The sequence below is a fragment of the Monodon monoceros genome, unplaced genomic scaffold (genome assembly GCF_005190385.1).
Source record: "Monodon monoceros isolate NGI ecotype Baffin Bay Population unplaced genomic scaffold, NGI_Narwhal_1 Super_Scaffold_1, whole genome shotgun sequence".
Classification (NCBI taxonomy): Eukaryota; Metazoa; Chordata; class Mammalia; order Artiodactyla; family Monodontidae; genus Monodon; species Monodon monoceros.
The window spans coordinates 79,367,157-79,385,131 of record NW_021703765.1 but is presented as its reverse complement, the minus strand read 5'-3'; the positions used below and the strand labels follow the sequence as shown (position 1 = coordinate 79,385,131).

Below are 17,975 nucleotides of genomic sequence, written 5' to 3'. Positions count from 1 at the left end.
TGCCTTGAGGAGAACCACAGCATCTGGGGCGTGACTGGCCCTGGGCAGACTCCGGACCCTAGGTGAGCCAGTCATGAATTTGGGATTGGAATTTGGAAAGAGCCAATTAATTTCTGTGAGTGTTTGGAACCGAACCGAGGTGGAACTGTGAGCATGAGAAAGCTGATTGGCAGAATGAGAAAGATGAAGGAGACATGGAGAGAGAGAGAGAGAATGGCTTTGCTGTTGGCAGCTTTCCAACACTCTTGTATCCTTAATAAATTTCCTTAATTAGATAGTGTGAGATGGTTCTCTACCTGCAACCAAAGGAACCTTGGATAAGGCATTAAGATACACTGTATAGAGGGGTGGGATAGGGAGGGTGGGAGGGAGGGAGACGCAAGAGGGAAGAGATATGGGAACATATGTATATGTATAACTGATTCACTTTGTTATAAAGCAGAAACTAACACACCATTGTAAAGCAATTATACCCCAATAAAGATGTTAAAAAAAAAAAGATACACTGTATAAGGTCTATGTCAATTACCTTCTAATGAGACAGAGAGACACCCAACAAATTAACTACAAATGATGTGATACATGTGGAAATTAGAGCAAAATTCCCATTCCAGTGGGAGTGAAGAGCAAAGCAGTGAAGGGGAGCCCACTGGTAATCAAAGAAAAGCCATCAGAACAAGACTTTTTTCTATGAGATGGGTAAAGAGCTTTAAAAATAATACTCAATGTGGGCAAAGGGTAAAGATGGGGGAAAAAACAGACACTCTTCTATTCTGTGTATGGAACTGATACAATCTTTCAGGAGGGCAATTTGGTGACATATATCAAGAGTTCAAAAATGCTCACACCCTTTGACCCACAATTCTGTCTCTAAGAATATTTCCTAAGGAAATAAGCTGCGATGCATAACCACATTTAAACGGAAGGACATTCATCAGATCAACATTTCTAATGGGGAACATAGGCAATAAATCTGATGCCCATCACCAAGAGACTGGTGAAGAAACTATTCAGGTATTAAAATGATGTTCTTGAATGAATTTCATCATGGAAAAGCTGTGCCATTCTCTGGGTCCGTTGTGTTTCTTCTATGGTCACAAGTTGGCTCCAGTTTTGTAAAAAAGAAAAAATGTATATATAATATATGATTTGTTAAGGAATTGCTTCCAGTAGAAACTGGCTAATAGACGGGGGGGGGGGGGGGGGGGGTAGTAAGTTAAAAAGCCAAGTGAGTGCAGCCTGATCCTGAGGGGAACTCTAGAGCAAAAATTATACCTCAACAAATATTCTGGGAATTCCCTGGCGGTCCAGTGGTTAGGGCTCCACGCCTCCACTGCAGGGGGCATGGGTTCAATGATCCTTGGTCGGGTAAGATCCCTGCAAATGGCCTGGCACAACCAAAAAAAAAATTTTTTTTTTTTGGCTTCAAAGAGACAGACAATAAATAAGGGGTGTGTGTCTGTGTGTGCGTGTAGTGCTACAGAGAACGTGAAACGGGAATGAGGTTGGGAAAGAGGAAAACATTTCAGAAAGTATATATGGAGATTCCAATTTTATTTTATTTATTTATTTATATTTTTTATAAATTTGTTTATTTATTTTTGGCTGCGTTGGATGTCCGTTGCTGCGCGCGGGCTTTTCACTAGTTGCGGTGAGCGGTGGCCACTCTTCGTTGCGGTGCGCAGCCTTCTCATTGCAGTGGCCTCTCATGTTGTGGAGCACGGGCCCTAGGCACGTGGGCCTCAGTAGTTGTGGCACGCAGGCTTCAGTAGTTGTGGCTCGCGGGCTCTAGAGCACAGACTCAGTAGTTGTGGCGCATGGGCTTCGTTGCTCTGCGGCATGTGGGATCTTCCCGGACCAGGGCTCGAACCTGTGTCTCCTGCATTGGCAGGCGGATTCTCAACGAACTTGTGTCTCCTGCATTGGCAGGCGGATTCTCAACCACTGCGCCACCAGGGAAGCCCGAAGTTTCCAATTTTAAATAGGGTGGTCCAGACACTCGTACTGAGGTGATCTGAATAAAGCCCTGGAGGGCAGCGCGTGATGCAGGCCGCTATTTGGAGGAAGAAATGGCCTGGCAGAGGGCACAGAAGAGGCAAAGGCCCTGAGGCAGGAACACGCCTAGCATTTTCCAGGAACCACAAGGAAGCAAGTGTGAGGCTAGAGCAGAGTGGGACTGGGCGCACAGAGTAGGGGACAAACTCAGAGAGGAAAGGGGAGGGAGGTGAGCAAATGACGCAGCGCTTTGAAGACACTGTAGGCACTGTGGCTTTTACTCTGAGTGGTCAGGGGAGCCACTGTAGGGAAGTGAGCTGAGGAATGACTTGGGCCGACTTGTGTCTATATAAATCGTATGCATCTTCCGGTGTGTAGGGGCAATATAGCTTCCCTCAGATTCTCAGAGGAGTCTAATAAACCATCACAAAACAAAGAACACGTGTAATGTTGGCTTTCCCTTTAATTTTGCCCCTTTGTCTTTGCAACAAGGCAGAAAAGCCTTTGACACTTTCCTGCCAGCATCGGGCGTGGTATTTGCTCTGGGGAAACCGGGACGGGAGGGAAGCGGGGGTGGGGAGGGCAGTAACCTCCCGGGGCACACCGTGGCCCAAGCTCCGCGGATATCAGGTCTCCCGGGCTCGCCCACCAGTCTTTGGCCACCGGGCCGGTGCACCAGCCAGTACTCGACCTCCGCAGTCCCGAAGACGTCCTTCCTCGTCGCGGGAGGATCTACAGCCTTCCCCACACGCGGCCCCGAGCTCACAGTCTCCGCAGGAAGGGGCGGGCCCTGCCGGCCGGCTTTGCTGGGGCCCCGCGTTGCCATAGGGACCCTGGCAGGGCTTGGGACGCCGGAACGCGCGCTGCGGACGATTGAGGCTGGAGGCTGCGGGCGGCGACTCCACCGCTCTCGGCCCAGGACTCCAGATGCAGGATCCGCCCCGCAGGAGAGAGCAGGTGAGCCGGCGTAGGTGTGACGAGGCGCGGGCCAGCGACTGACCCCCAGCCGTCTGGGCCCTGCTCCTTCCACCTTCCATGGTGGTAATTATTGTTATTCAGTATCAAAACAACACGAGTGGAGTACGCGCACCGAGTGGCAAAGCCTTCTTCCCCGCCCCCCCGCCCTTTTTTTTTTTCTGGCCACGCATCGTGGCTTGCGGCCACGATCTAACTCGCGCCCTGGCAGTGAAAACGCCTAGTCCTATCCTAACCACTGGACCGCCAGGGAATTCCCCAAAGCTTTCTTTTCCTATCAGGAGCTCTATGTATTAAGACCACAACCTCCTCTAGGGTAGCATCTACGTTCCTGAAAGTGTGGGACAGAGGATGAGTTACACTGATGAAGCATTAAGTATCACTCAATGATATCGTAAGAAAGTTATTAGATTCTGGGTTCTCTTACGGTTCTGAGTAAACCAAGGAGAAAGTGTCAGTTTGGGGCTAATATGGCATTAACACCTTTCTGAACATTTGCTAATCTCAACTGTAAGCCCCAGTGTCTAGCTGAGACTTAAGTAATGTTTGCAAAATCTTCCTTGGATAAATGTATTGATGTTTTAAGTGAATTAACTTCAATATAAAGATTAATCATAGTACACATGGTACATGCAAATGGGAGAAAAAAGGAAAACATTAAATTTAGGACCTGAGACTGTTTCCCTCTACCCAGTTTTCACCCTGGCTGTCTTCCTTGCCTGGAGTGACTTTCCCAATTCCTAGGCATGATTGTCAAAATACATACTAGCCAGTACAGTTGGCCAGCTTAGTCAGAATCACTGAGGCCCCTGCTGTGGCCCTACAGGGAACTCCTTGATAAGCAGGGCCCAATGCAAAATGAAAATGTGAGGCAGTAGCTCATACAGTATTAAGAATTTCAAAACAGCGACAGAGCCGAGACCAAGTACACACCCCTCTAAGGACCAGGCCCTGTGCAACTGTTCAGGTTGCACACCTGTGATGCTGGTCCTGAGTGGGTGGATGCTTGGGACACCAAGATCTCCTGAAACCTGCTCAGCCCTGAGGTCATTCTCATTGGTCAATACCTCTGCCTGGGAATTCCCTGGCAGTCCAGTGGTTAGGACTTCGTGCTTCCACTGCAGGGGGCCTGGGTTCTTTCCCTAGTGGGGGAACTAAGATTCCGAAGGCCAACTCGGTGCGGCAAACAAAAACAAAAAAGACTTCTGCCTGCTGATGGTTAAATAGTTCACTCTAGTCCCCCACCCCCATCCCCTCATTCCCCCATCCCTCCACTCCTCCACCCCCATCCTTGGCTGCTAGCACTGCTTGAGTGTGTGTGTGTGTATTTCCCATCTATGGAGCAGGATAGATGGTACCTGCTGAGGGGAAACAGAGATCCCCAGATTTGGAGACCATCTTTGTCACCTTGCACAAGTCCCCTGGAGACAAACAAATAGACATGAATGTCTGCACTGGGGACATGAAGTGCATAGATGGGGGGATCCCAGTCTGGGGAGAGACCCAAAGTCTCTCTGCAACCCCACCAGGCAGGGTGGGGAGGAGAACCGTGGTCTGATGAAAAACACCTAACCAGGCAGACAGGAAGAGTACCTGGGCAGAGGGCAGAGGGCAGAGGGCAGAGGGCAGAGGCAGAGGGTGATCAACCATCCTGGTGCGCCTGGGACTGTTCCAGCTTTAGCACTGAAAGTCCAATGTCCTAGGAAGCCCCTCAGTCCCGGGCAAACCGGTACAGGGGGTCTCCCAAGAGGCAGTCTCTTTAGTTGAGGGGCTCTCCTGACAGCTCACAACCCCCTGCCATCCTGTCCACCAGGCATTCTAGGCTTTTCTACCATCCTGTCCACCAGGCATAGGGGGCGGGACCCAGGGGGCTAAAGTGTTGGGTGTTGAGCCAGTGGTGGTAGAGGGGGTGCCCCTGTGGGCTGTGCCATCACGGCTGTCTGCCAGCCCAGACAGAGTGGCCTGGCTAGGCCCCAACTCCCCAGAGTGGGTTGTAGTGTTCACAACTGAGGGCTCCAGGCCCGCATCCACTCTGGTTGGTCATACTGGTTATTAAATATGTGACTTTCACCCTCTCCCCCGGGGCAGCTTCTTCCTGATGTCATCACAAACCCCTCTGCCCTGTTGGTTTCCCTGGGTTCCCATCCCAAGCAATTGTGCCATCAGATCCCCCACCCCAAGGGGCCCCTGGAGAGGAAGGGAAGAGAGAGCCTCCCAGGGGGGTCAGTCCAGCACAAAAGAAAACCCCGCAAGGGCTGCTTATCTGCCCTGGGGACTCAGAACACACGTGACTCGTCCCACTTGACCTCAGACAGGTGTCTCCCTGGGAAGCCCGAGGATCCTGGCATTACTTATGGCAAACTGAGCCCCTGATGTCCCTAACCCTTTGCCAGCACCCCCTGGCCCACAGAAGCAGCCACCATGCCTATCTCTAAGTGCCCGCCAAAGTCGGAGCCCCTGTGGAAAGCATGGGACCGGAAGGCCCAGAAGAACGGACTGAGGCACCAGGTGTTCGCTGTCAATGGCGATCACTATGTGGGCAAGTGGAAGGACAACCTGAAACACGGTAAGTGGGGGACCTTCGGGGGCTCAGGCGGTGAGTATGGGGTCTGGGCCATGGTGGGAAACCGGGGCCAAGGAAGCAGCTTGCATAGCTCACTGGGGATATAACATGTATCTCTGAGGAGTGAATGCTGACTTGGACCAACCAGGGGCCTCCTCCTGCTGGGGTTCTGGAACCCAACTCGGCCCTGGCTTCAGCTGAGCAAAGGGACCAGTAGGGGACAGAGCAGTCTTTAGGCACCAGCCACAGCCTCAGCCGGGACTCTCAGGACACCAGCTCATTCTCTACCTCTGACACCTGGGCTAAGCATGGGGCTGGCTAGCAGGAGGAAAAGGTGGCCCCCAGAAAGCAGCTTGCAACTGGGATTCTGGTCTTCAAATTCAGCCCTTCAAACCAGTAGGGGGCGAGGGAGGACACCCGCTATCCCCCACCCCCTACCCCCCCATCCCCTATACTTCCACCCCCCACCCCAAGTGGCTGGGGCTCTGACTTTAACTGGGCTGGGCTCAGTTTAACTAGCAGGAAGTACGGGGCTCTTTGTGATACAAACTAAGCCCTGAAGAAAAAAAATAAGTTTTTATTCAAAAAAGGTGTTATGGCTTCTCAGTCCAGTCTTGCAATTCCAAATTCTCTGCTCTTAACCATTCTTCTCTCCTGCCTTCCTGCGTTAAGTGCTTGAGTCCATAAAGCTGGGTCAGAATCTCAGCTCCAGTAACTATGACCTTGAGAGATCTACTACACTACTCCGAGCCCCAGTCTCCCCATCTGTAAGATGGGAATAATACCTATCTGTTAAGAGATGACATCTATCAAGTATTTAGCCAAGAGTCTGTGCAGAAGGGAACTTCTGGAGTGTTCTCGGAGGGCTGACCATGGCAGGGATCACTACTTAGAGCTTCCTTGCCCAAGAAGGCCCCCAAAGTTGACCTCACCCAGTGTGTAACACAACGCCCCCCCTCAGCCCTGACTTAAAGGCCAGGGTTCAAGCAGCTGCTTGGAGCTCTGTGTGCGGTTAAAGATGTCTGCCTGCATGTTTCAATCCTGTGGGCAGCCTGTGGTGTGGACAGAGCCCTGGACTTGGAGTCAGGACCCTGAAGTTCTGAGCCTGGCTCTATTACTGAGTAGCTGTGTGACTTTGGGTAAGTCATTTCCCATTCTCTGGACTTGGCTGCCCTACCTGTGATATGACCTTGTGGGCTGGTGTGGCCCTCTGAGTCCTTCTGTGTGAGTCCTGCCTCCCCTCAGACCCTGGAGGCATAGAGCTGATGGGGCTGGGGCTGCAGAAAGCAGATCTGTCAGAGAACCCAGGTCCAATGCCCCCTCTCTTGACTCACCTTTTGACCACGCTGAAGTGGGTTGCTGTAGTATAAGCAGGCTGGAAGCAGTCAAGAGAGCCGTCATTCAGGGCAAGGATAGGGTGGCCCCAGTGGTTACCCAGACCACTCACTCCACTAATACTCATTGTGTTCCTAGTCTGTGCCAGGCTCTACACCGGGCATCTGGAAGAATCCCAACACTCAGGGTCCTTCCAGTCTCACTGACAACCTGCACAGTAGGTAATGTCCCATTTTACAGATGAGGAAACTGGGGCTCAGAGAGAGGAAGTGACTTACTCAAGGCCACACAGCTAAAAGTGGTATCATCAGGATGTAAAGGGGACCAGAGAGAAGCCACGAAAGGAGCCATGAGAACATGTTTGAGCCGAGCCCAGAGGATGAAAATGATTAGCCAGGGAGGGGGGAGCATGTCTTCTAGATAGTGGAATCAGAGATGGGGGGGTGTTTTTCACTATTACCTCTTGTTCAAGGAATGGACTGGAAGCCAGTGGGCTGGAACACAGAGAAGGAGGGGAGAAAGGGGCAGGTTAAGAGGGCCAATCGTATAGGGCCTCTTAGGCCTTGGTAAGTTCTGCCTTCATCTGGGAGACAAACAGTCTCATTGGACCAACTTGGTCACATGCCCTTCACTGAACCAGTCACAGAGGCCTGGGTGGATAGAATACACTGATTGGCTAGGCTTGCCAGGAGAAGTCAGCCCCATGCAAACCTGAAGGACTGAGAGGGAGGGCTGTGTCCCCAAAGGAAATAAACTAGAAGAAGGACAGATGTAAACAACCCTTCATCCCTTGCAATGTGACTGGACCCCGCCTCAAGGGCAAAAATCATTGATATCATCTTTTCTATTTGCAGGCATTGTCCTAAGTGTTCTACATATATTAATGAATTTAGTGAACAGAACAACCCCATGAGATACTCTTATCCCCATTTTGCAGACGAGGAACCTGAGGCCCAGAGAGTTAAGTTACTTGCACTAGATCAAAAAGCTCACAGGGACAATGTTGGATTTGTTCCTGAGCTACCAAGGACCAAGACATGAGTTGGCGTGCATAGGTACTCCGCAAATATTGTATTCATCTCTTTGTTCAATAAATATTGGTCACCTACAACATGCCAGACACTGTTCTTCCGTGCTGGATAGAGAGCAGTGAACAGAACAGACCAGTCTGTGCTCTTGTGGAGCGCACATTCTCCTGGAAGAGACAGACAATAGACAATAAATGATAAATAAGTGAATTATCTATTATGTTAAGAGCTGACAAGTGATATAGAAAGAAACAGAACAGGGTAAGGGATTAAAAGAAGCTTATATGGAATAATTTTAAACGGGATGGTCAGGGTAGGCCTCATTGAGAAAATGAGATTTCAGCAAAGACTTGCAGGAGGTAGGGAGTGAGCAAATATAGAGGGAAGAGTTTTCCAGGCTAAAGGAGAAGCAGGTACAAAAGCCCTGAGGCGAAAGCATAACAGGTGGGTTCCAAGAACAGCATGGAAACCACAGTGGTTGGAGGGCAGAATGGAAAACGGGAGTGGAGGACACAGAGGGGTTGGAGTAGTAGGAGATGGGTCTCCATGTGTGTTCAGGAGAACTGAAGAAATATGCAGAACATTTTCTAAAAATCCTGACCATCTGGTGTATCCATTCAGTATTATTAAAAGATGAAGCTTGGGACTTCCCTGGTGGCACAATGGTTAAGAATCCACCTGCCAATGCAGGGGACACGGGTTCAAGCCCTGGTCCAGGAAGATCCCACATGCCACGGAGCAACTAAGCCCATGCACCACAACTACTGAGCCTGCGCGCCACAACTACTGAGCCCGTGTGCTACAAGTACTGAAGCCTGCGTGCCTAGAGCCCGTGCTCTGCAACAAGAGAAGCCACTGCAATGAGAAGCCTGCACACCACAACGAAGAGTAGCCCCCGTTCACCACAACTAGAGAAAGCCCGCGCGCAGCAACAAAGACCCAATGCAACCAAAAATAAATAAATAAAAATTAAAATTAAAAAAAAGACGAAGCTGAAACACTGAAGAGGCAGATTTCTAGTTGGGGTCTGCTATGTCAGTTTGGCTTCAGGGCAAAGGGCTGTAGAAATAGAACTTTTGGGGGGTTTTCCTGGGTGCTGGGGGTCTGGAGACCGGGCACAGACCCTGACCCAGTTCTTGAGAACTGTCCAGTCTAGGGGCCCCTGAGGCCCAGACAGACACAGCACCTGCCTCCCGGCATCCCCAGCCCCATAAAGACCATGTCTACCATGTTGGCTCATCTTTGTGTCCCTAGGGAAAGGAACACAGGTCTGGAGGAAGAATGGAGCCATCTATGAGGGGGACTGGAAATTTGGGAAGAGAGATGGCTATGGCACCCTCAGCCTTTCTGACCAAGAGACCGGAAAGTACAGGAGAGTCTACTCAGGCTGGTGGAAAGGCGATAAGAAATGTGTGAGTGGTTCCCATCATGCCCTGGGGTGTGGGCCAGGCTGAAAGCAGGCTGTGTGTGTGTGGGGGGAGGTGGGGAGCAGTCAGAGAGGCCTGGGAGAAAAGGGTGGGGGGATCTAGGGGAGGAGAACAGGGTTGCTGTGTGGGTGGGAGAAGGAAGGGGTGGGGGAACATCAAGGCTTCTCAGAACAAAACCCAGGAAACAGGAAGCAAGAGGAGAGGGCCCAGGGAGGAGCCCATGAAACCCTGTGGCTACAAGAAGCCAGCCAGGCTGTGAGGGGCCAAAGTCTCCTCCCAACCTCCCCACTCATTTCCTGGCTTTCTTTTCTCCTGGCATCCCTTTCTGAGAACCCCCCCTTCTGTTGGGACTGGATAAGAGGTGACAGCAGGGGTTTGGAAGAGTGGGAGCAAGAAAGAAAGCAGAGGTCACACCCTTGGCCAAGAGAGGAAGGTCTTGAGGGATAGAAACCAGCCAGAGGCATGCCCCCAACCCATCAACACCTGAATCCTCACCATAGGTCGTGGAGACAGATAATAATACAGTACTGCTATCGAACAACAGCTACTGTAGCCCTGGAACATGATATATTGTAAACTCTCACATCAACAACAACAACAACATCATCATCATTATTATTATTCCCGTTTTACTGATGAGGAAACAAGCTCAGAAAGGCGCAGAAGGTGAAGCGCCTTGCTTGGGGTCACACCACTGGCAAGTTGTAGAGCCCAGCATTTCATGATCTCTACTCTCAAAATGTTTATTGGCCAGTGGGGATAAAGCTCCCCAAATAAATATTTTACATATAATATGGTGCTAGGATAGAGGTTTTTACAGAAAGTCCAGAGGCAGTTCATTAAGAATTCAGGGCAGGCTTCCTGTAGAAGGTGACACCATAAGATGCAAGGACTTAGGGAGTAAAAAAGGAGAAGAGGAAATACCAAAAGGAAGGATATAATAAACAGCAAGGTGTCTCTGCCCACAGGGGTGGGAGTGAGGCCTTGAAGGTTATGTAGGGCATGAGGATGTTGAAGAGTAGACTTGGGCTGCATAACCCAACCTCTTCAGGTGTGATCTGCGGGGAGTTTGTGGTGATTCTCTGCGGCTGCATGATAAGTGCTTATGTCCATTTTTCTGGGGAGAAAGTCCGTAGCTTTGATCTGATTGTCAGGCATCTGCGACTTTTAATAGGGTCAAATCAGAGTTGGGGAGACGGGGCAAATGTGATCGGATAGACAACGTAAAGATCCTCCTAGGAGCTGTATGGCAGATGCATGGGGTCAGGGAACAACGGGAGAGTGGAGGAGGTAGACCAGTGAGAAGGGATGAAATGATGGTGGGCTGCAGGAAGGCAGTAGCACAAGGATAGAGGAGAATGGACGGCCTGGGAGATTTTTCGATACACGACCGTCAGCTTGGATGTAGGGCTGGGGGAGGAAGCAGGGGAGAAGCCCAGGTGTGTGGCTTGGGTGCCAGGGAGGATGGTGGGAGTTCCTAGTGGTGTGGGACGCGTGAACAAGGACACCTTCGTGCTTTCAGGGCTATGGGATCCAGTTTTTCGGACCCAAGGAGTATTACGAGGGTGACTGGTGTGGCAACCAGCGCAGCGGTTGGGGCCGCATGTACTACAGCAACGGAGACATCTACGAGGGCCAGTGGTGCAACGACAAGCCGGAAGGGGAGGGCATGTTACGCCTGAGTGAGTGCTTAGCCCCACCCCAAATGGCCTGTTGATCACGCCCACCCGGCCACGCCCTCAAGTCACACTCCTCTGGGTCCCTCATGGCCACGCCCCATCAGGCCAAGTCCCCGCATAGACCTGTTCCCACTGGGTTAAGCTGAATGACAGGACCCGGTCCTTGCCCTCAGGAAGTTTATACTCTAAAAGGGGAGCCTAACAATAAATATAAACAATTAAGACATTGTCTTATGATCGTAATAATCATAGCCTACACTTACACAGCCCTGAGCTCATTTAATCCACAACGCAATCCTATAAGATAGGTGCTCTCACCATCCTCACTTTACAAATGAACAAAGGCACAGAGAGGTTAAGTCGTCTGCTCAAGGTTACGCAGTCTCTTCTGAGGTCAGAAGTGCTAAGGAATTCCCCTTGAAAACAGGAAGACGTGTTGGAGAATGACAAAGGAGTTGGGGTCAGGGCTGTTTAGATTGGCTTACGGTCAGAGACTGCCTCCCTGAAGAGGTGTTGTTTGAATGGAGAATGGAAGGAGGAGAAGGAAGCGGGATATGTATTGCGCTGGGGAAGAACATTCCCAGGCAGAGGAAAGAGTTCTGAGAAGCTCGCATTTGTATCAGGACTTAATCCATTCTCTACAAAGCAAACAGAGCCAGCTTTTCATAAATTGGACCTTGTCACTGCCTTGCTTTCAACCTTTCCATAGCTCCCTGTTGCCCTCAGACTCAGTTCAGAGGCCTGACTGTGGTCTGTGGGGCCCAGCATGATCTGGCCCTGCTCACCACTCCAGTTTCACCTCCCCTTTTCCCCTGGACTCCCTTCTTTTTGGCCATACTAACTTTCTTTCAATTCCTCCCACTTTCTGCCTCAGGGCCCTTGCACTGCTGTTCCCTCTTCCTGGAATAGAAAGAAGATTCCCACAGGGACTTCCCTGGTGGTCCAGTAGCTAAGACTCCACGCTCCCAATGCAGGGGGCCTGGGTTTGATCCCTGGTCAGGGAACTAGATCCCACATGCTACAAGTAAGAGTTCACATGCCACGATTAAAAAAAAAAAAAAAAAATTCCCGCATGCTGCAACTAAAACATCCTGCATGCCACAAGGAAGATCCTGCAGGCAGCAACAAAGATCCCATGTGACACAACTAAGACCTGGTGCAGCCAAGTAAATAAATATTAAAAAAAAAAAAAAGAAGATTCCCCCAGATCTTTGCATTTGTACGTTCCACCTAAAGCACATTCTTCTCAGCACTTGCTTCCTTTCCTTCTTAGAACTAGGTGTATAATCTTGGGCGAACTACTTTGCATCTCTGTGCCTCAGTTTCCCCTCCTGTAAAATGGGAATAATGGCAGTACCCACTTCATAGGGCTATGGGGAAGATTAGATGAGGGAGTCTGTGTAAAGTGCTTAGAACAGGGCCTAGCACGTAGTAGGCTGTCGATAAAGCTAGTATCATTGCCCCTCCAGACTGTGAGCCTGCAGAAGGACTGGGAATGTGTCTGTTTTGTTCCCCACTGTTTCCCCAGTGCCTGCCATGTAGTAAGTAGATACTTTTGGTAAGGACACAAACCAGAGCCCAGTCTCCTGAAAACTCAAGATTCCAACTTCCAAAGAGATTTTTTTTTTTTTTTTTTGGCTGTGTTAGGTTTTCGTTGCTGCGAGCAGGCCTTCTCTGGTTGCGGCGAGCAGGGTCTACTTGCAGTGCATGGGCTTCTTATTGCGGTGGCTTCTCTTGTTGCAGAGCACAGGCTCTAAGCACGCAGGCTTCAGTAGTTGTGGTGCGCAGGCTCAGTAGTTGTGGCACACGGGCTCCACGGCATGTGGGATCTTCCCAGACCAGGGCTCGAACCCGTGTCCCCTGCACTGGCAGGCGGATTCTTAACCACTGTGCCACCAGGGAAGTCCCTCCAAAGAGATTTGACTAAACCAAGGCATTGGGCAGCTGGGGAGGGTTAAGGGTAGCCACTCTGTCATTCTCAATCCCCCGTGCACCCGCCTCCGTGCCTGATTTCAGTGAGCACCTTCTGTGGCCCGCACAGTGAAGGAGCTCTAAGTGCACCGTTTCTAAGGCTTGGACTCTGGAGCCGGCCAGCCTGGGTTCAAATTCTAGCTCAAGCTCTTACTAATTGTGGGACCTTGGGCAATTAATTTCTTTACACTCTCTCTGCTTCATTTTTCTCAACTGTAAAGTAAGGAAAAAATAAAGCTTAACTAGAGTTATTGTGAAGGTTAAATGAGGTTTATATTTGTAAAACGCTTAGCATGACACGGAATAGTAAGTGCTCAGAATCAGTACATCCTTGTATGAGCTCAGCAGACTATTGGCCAAATCCAGCCCAACACGTGTTTTATATATAAAGTTTTATTGGCACACAGATGTGCTCGTTCAGTTATGTATTGTCCACAGCTGCTTTTTTTTTTTAATTAATTTATTAACTTTATTTTTGGCTGCGTTGGGTCTTTTAAAATATAAATTAATTTTTTAAAATTTAATTTTGGCTGCGTTGGGTCCTCGTTGCTGCACGCAGGCTTTCTCCAGCTGCGGCGAGCGGGGGCTACTCCCTGTTGCAGTGCGCGGGCTTCTCATTGTGGTGGCCCCTCTTGTTGTGGAGCACGGGCTCTAGGCACGTGGGCGCGCGGGCTCTAGAGCGCAGGCTCAGTAGTTGTGGCGCACGGGCTTAGTCGCTCCGCGGCATGTGGGATCCTCCCGGACCAGGGCTCCAATCCGTGTCCCCTGCACTGGCAGGCGGATTCCCAACCACTGTGCCACGAGGGAAGTCCCCACGGGCTGCTTTTGTGCTGCAATGGCAGAGTTGACCATGCGCAGCAGAGACCCTATGGCCCGCGATGCCGAAAACACTATCTGCCCCTTTGCAGAAAAGGTTTGCTGACCTCTGACCTAGAGTTCATCCAATACTCTTCTAAGTCCTGTCTGTGTATGGACTCATTTAATCTTCAGAATAATTTTATGAGTGAGGAGCTACTCTTGTCCCCGTTTTACAAATGAGGAAATGAGACAAAATGGTTCAGTGACTTGCTCAAGGTCACACGGCTGGTGAGTGTCTGAGCTGAGACATGTTGGCTTTATTATTATCATTTTTACACCACCACCACCGCGATCCAATGGGAAGTGGAATTGATTCCTGATTAAGAGCCGGGGCTCCTGAAATGAACAGGATTTGGTTTGAAACCCTGCCTCTGCCACTTCCTAATTCTGTGACCTTGTGCAAATCAGTCAAATTCCTGGAGCTTTTCAAGTTCCGTGTATAAAATGGAATCCTTCATCCTTCACAGAACTGTTTTTGTGAGAAGTGAGGTCAGAAACAGCATGGAACCAGGCACAGAGTAAGTGCAGGAAGAACATTGCCTGTCAGTATTATTAGCTATATTTTTTACAGCTAGGAAACTATGGTGCTCATCTAAGTTCCGGGAGGTAGTGGAGGTGAGATGTGAACCAGGTCTGAAACCAGAAGTCGCTCACACCCCAGGGCTCTATGGCTTTCTGGTGGGCATGATGTCTGGCCCGGCAGTGGCAAGGGTCCAGCCCGGGTATATGTAGTCTGGCCTGGTTTTGTGGGCCAAGACCCCTGACTCCCTGTTCTTTCCCCCAGAGAACGGGAACCGCTACGAAGGCAACTGGCAGAGAGGCATGAAGAATGGGTGGGGGCGCTTCTTCCACCTGGACCATGGTCAGCTGTTTGAAGGCCTCTGGGTCGACAACATAGCCAAGTGTGGCACAATGATTGACTGTGGCCGTGATGAGGCCCCCAAGCCCACCCAGTTCCCCATTCCTGAGGTGGGAAGCTCTCCCGGATCCTGGGGCCACACGCAGCCCAGGGAGAGACAAAACAGCACCCACAGCCACACCCAGCCTGGCCGAGCCCAGCCCGGCCAGGAAACAGACAAGGTTTTGTCTTCAGTCAGGGCGACCCCAGGGAGGCTGGTAGTACCCCCCAAAGCAGGCAGCGCCCCGAAGGCTGGCAGCCTGGGTCTTCCATGCTCCCCAAACCAACCCCTGCTGCTTCCCTCCAGGTCAAAATTCTAGATCCTGACGGCGTGTTGGCAGAAGCTTTGGCCACGTTCAAGAAGACACAGGAAGAAGGAGATTGATGCCAGGTGAGAGTCGGGCACACCTGCCACCCTCTAATGTAGTCCAGGCAGCTCCTGGGGTCTCCTCTGGCCTAGGGGCTCAGGGGCTCGACCAGAGAGGGTGGGTTTCTTGCCTCCCGCAGTCCTGCTGGTCGTTTTTGCTTCCTCCCCTTCAAAACTCTTTTCCCTGCAGAAGTCCTGCCAAATCCTCCCATTTGCACCCTGGGCTTAATCGGAATGGAGTCAGGTGGTCTGCTCGCCCTGGAGGGCCCTGGGCCTCCACTTGCCTGTCTTGTGGGCCCTTGTTCAGTGCTACCCCTCCTGGTGTTGGTAATGAGTGGGGTCGAGCCCACATCTTGGAGACGCCAGCCTCGCCCACCCCACCCCGCTTGCCCCTGCAGAAAGAACACCAGCGCTTCAGGAGGAATTCAAACCGGAGTCACCCAACTGCTCGGACCGGTGCAGCTCCCACTGGTAGAGCAAGGGGGGACTTGCGCACACACTCGGCACCCTCCGAAGGCACCTTGCTCCTCCCAGCACTGGATCATTCCTTACCAGTAGGAGGCCAGTGCTCCTCTCCCCTGCTGGCCTTGGGGACGCCTTTATTCTTGGACCCCATCCCTGAGCACCCCAGAATAAAGGAGAGCCTGGCAGCGTGAGCCCGGGGCCTGTGGTGGGTGGCCGGGGTGCGAGGGAGCCTCAGGAGGGGTTTCAGGTAGAGAAGAGGGGTCCCCATGGGTTGCATGAATTTACCTTGGGGCAGAAAGGGGTAGGTGCCTCCAGGTCTCTGATCTCTGAGATATTCCGAGAAGATAGAGCCTGCATCTGGTTACATTGGTCACTAAGATTTGGCATTAAAATGTGACCTGGCTTCTCAGCCTAACACAGGGGCTCCCAACCTTGGAATCCTGTGGGAGATTTAAAAGCTAGGAATGTCTGGATCCCATGCCCAGAGATTCTCATCTGTCTGGGGTGAGGCCTGGGCCTTCAAAAAGCTCCCCAGCTGACTCTGCAGCTGGGGCAGAGAACCTCTGACTTACTGGCTTTGTGATCCTAAGTAAGTGACCTAAGTTGCCCCATCTGTAAAATGGGACTTCAGATATCTCACAGAGGTGTTTTGAGGATTTTCTAGCAGACGTAAAAATAACAAATAACACGTACTAAGATTAGTTGTAAAGCAGATTTCTGGGAAGGGCTTTGTATAATTCTAGACAACATTCCTGCAAGATAAGAGGAACTCTTACATAATGGGTAGGAACAGGAGTTCTGCAGTGACTCCTTGAGTGTGAATCCCAGCACTGACTTACTAGCTGTGTGTTCTTGTGTATGTCACCCAACCTCTGTTCTTCAAGTTTCCTTTCCTCTAATATGGGACAATAACACTACTTACCACCAGGGGTTATTGTGGTTACTGGAGAATGAAATAAGGTGTGGTTCTAACCCGAGGGAGGGTGGTTTTGTCCCTCTTCCTTCCCCGGGAACATCTGGCAAAGTCTGGAGACATTTTTGGTTGCCACAGCTGGCAGGGAAGAATTCTACTGGCACCCAGTGGGTAGAGGTTGTGATCCTGCTAAACATGTTATGATGTAAACACTCTACGGAAGAATTATTCAACCCAACTTCAACGGTGTAATAGCATGAAATAACCCTGAAATACCACAATGTTCATAAAGCCCTCAGCAAGTACCCGGGATGTAGTAAAGCGTTCACTGATACTGAAGTTCTCTCTGCCATCTAAATCCCAAGCAGGTGGCCCGACCCATGGCATCGTTCTCAATCGGTACCTCTGAAGCCGGGAAGCTGAGCCTGGCTGCCTCTGGACACATAACCAACCACAGAGCCACTCAGTGCTAGGCCCAGCACTGACAGCTTTACACGGGTGCTCTCCCATGACCCCTCAACAACCTATGAGGTGTCCTGCTATTATTCGTGTCATTTTAGAGGAGGAAACTGAGGTTCAGGGAGGCTCTCAAGTCACCAAACTAGACTGTGCTTAAACTTAGGCCTGTCTGCTCTTAAGGTAAGAACAGTGGCAGTGCGTATAGAAAACTACCATTTTTTCAGAAAAGGTAGGATGTGTACTTGTTTATGTATAAAATCTCTAGATGGGAACAAAATAAACTGGCAACAATGGTTGTCTCTGGGGAGAATTGGGAACCTGGGAACAGGGGAGGGACAGCAATTTTTCACTGCTGTGTTTGGAACCTATGAATGTATTATCTACCCAGGTCTCTGCAGAAGCAGGGAGGTGGGTATCTTAGGGGAAGGATGGAAGATGCCTAGGTTTTCTCTGGGGAGCAGTGGAGATTTTCACACAGGGGCACCTGCCCCACCCTACTTGGTCCCAGTCAGAGGGCCTTCTGGGGACAGGGGAGGGGTGGGTCCTGGTGTATGTGATGCAGGACAGAGGCAAGAAGCTGCAGTAGGATAAAGGGGCCCCCCCTCCCCCACTCAGCCCACCAAGCTGCTGTGGCCATGTCCAAGTCTGCACAGAAGGACAAAAGCTTAAGGCCACACTTTCCCACAACCAACTCTCACTTCAGCCAGAGCACTTGTGTTTTTATAAAACCACTTTCTGTATCAGGTTTATGGGACAGAATGAGCTGTCAAACACAAATGCCCTCTGGGGCCAGGTGAGTAACATATGAAGCTGGGCTGGTGTCATACAATAGGGAGTGGTGGGGACTGTGGCAAATACATCTCCTGGGTAAGAGGTAGCTGCAACTCAGCTCCTGTTCATTGTTGCTCTGCAAGAAGGCGGGCCCAGTAATGCTGCTGCTGGATCTTCCGATTTCTTAAGCAAAGCCAGAATCAGTCTACGTAAGATTTTTTGAGTGTCTAGGCTCTGAGCCAGATTTCCAGGCTCGAAAACTTATCCTCTT

At 50.7% G+C, this 17,975-nt stretch overlaps 1 protein-coding gene across 2 annotated transcripts; it reads left to right on the top strand.

Annotated features, from left to right (window-relative positions):
* The first annotated feature begins 5,193 nt into the window (after positions 1 to 5,193).
* MORN3 (MORN repeat containing 3) lies at positions 5,194 to 15,752 on the top strand. Of its 2 annotated transcripts, XM_029231093.1 has the most exons (6): positions 5,194 to 5,536; positions 9,151 to 9,308; positions 10,846 to 11,005; positions 14,616 to 14,800; positions 15,037 to 15,120; positions 15,495 to 15,752. In XM_029231093.1, exons 1-5 carry the CDS (start codon positions 5,392 to 5,394, stop codon positions 15,112 to 15,114), a joined length of 726 nt encoding a protein of 241 aa, XP_029086926.1. In that variant the 5' UTR covers positions 5,194 to 5,391; the 3' UTR covers positions 15,115 to 15,120; positions 15,495 to 15,752. The 2 variants fall into 2 exon arrangements, with proteins under 2 accessions (XP_029086926.1, XP_029086917.1); XM_029231084.1 differs by lacking the exon at positions 15,495 to 15,752 and having other exon boundaries at positions 5,345 to 5,536; positions 14,616 to 15,166.
* Positions 15,753 to 17,975: the final 2,223 nt, after the last annotated feature.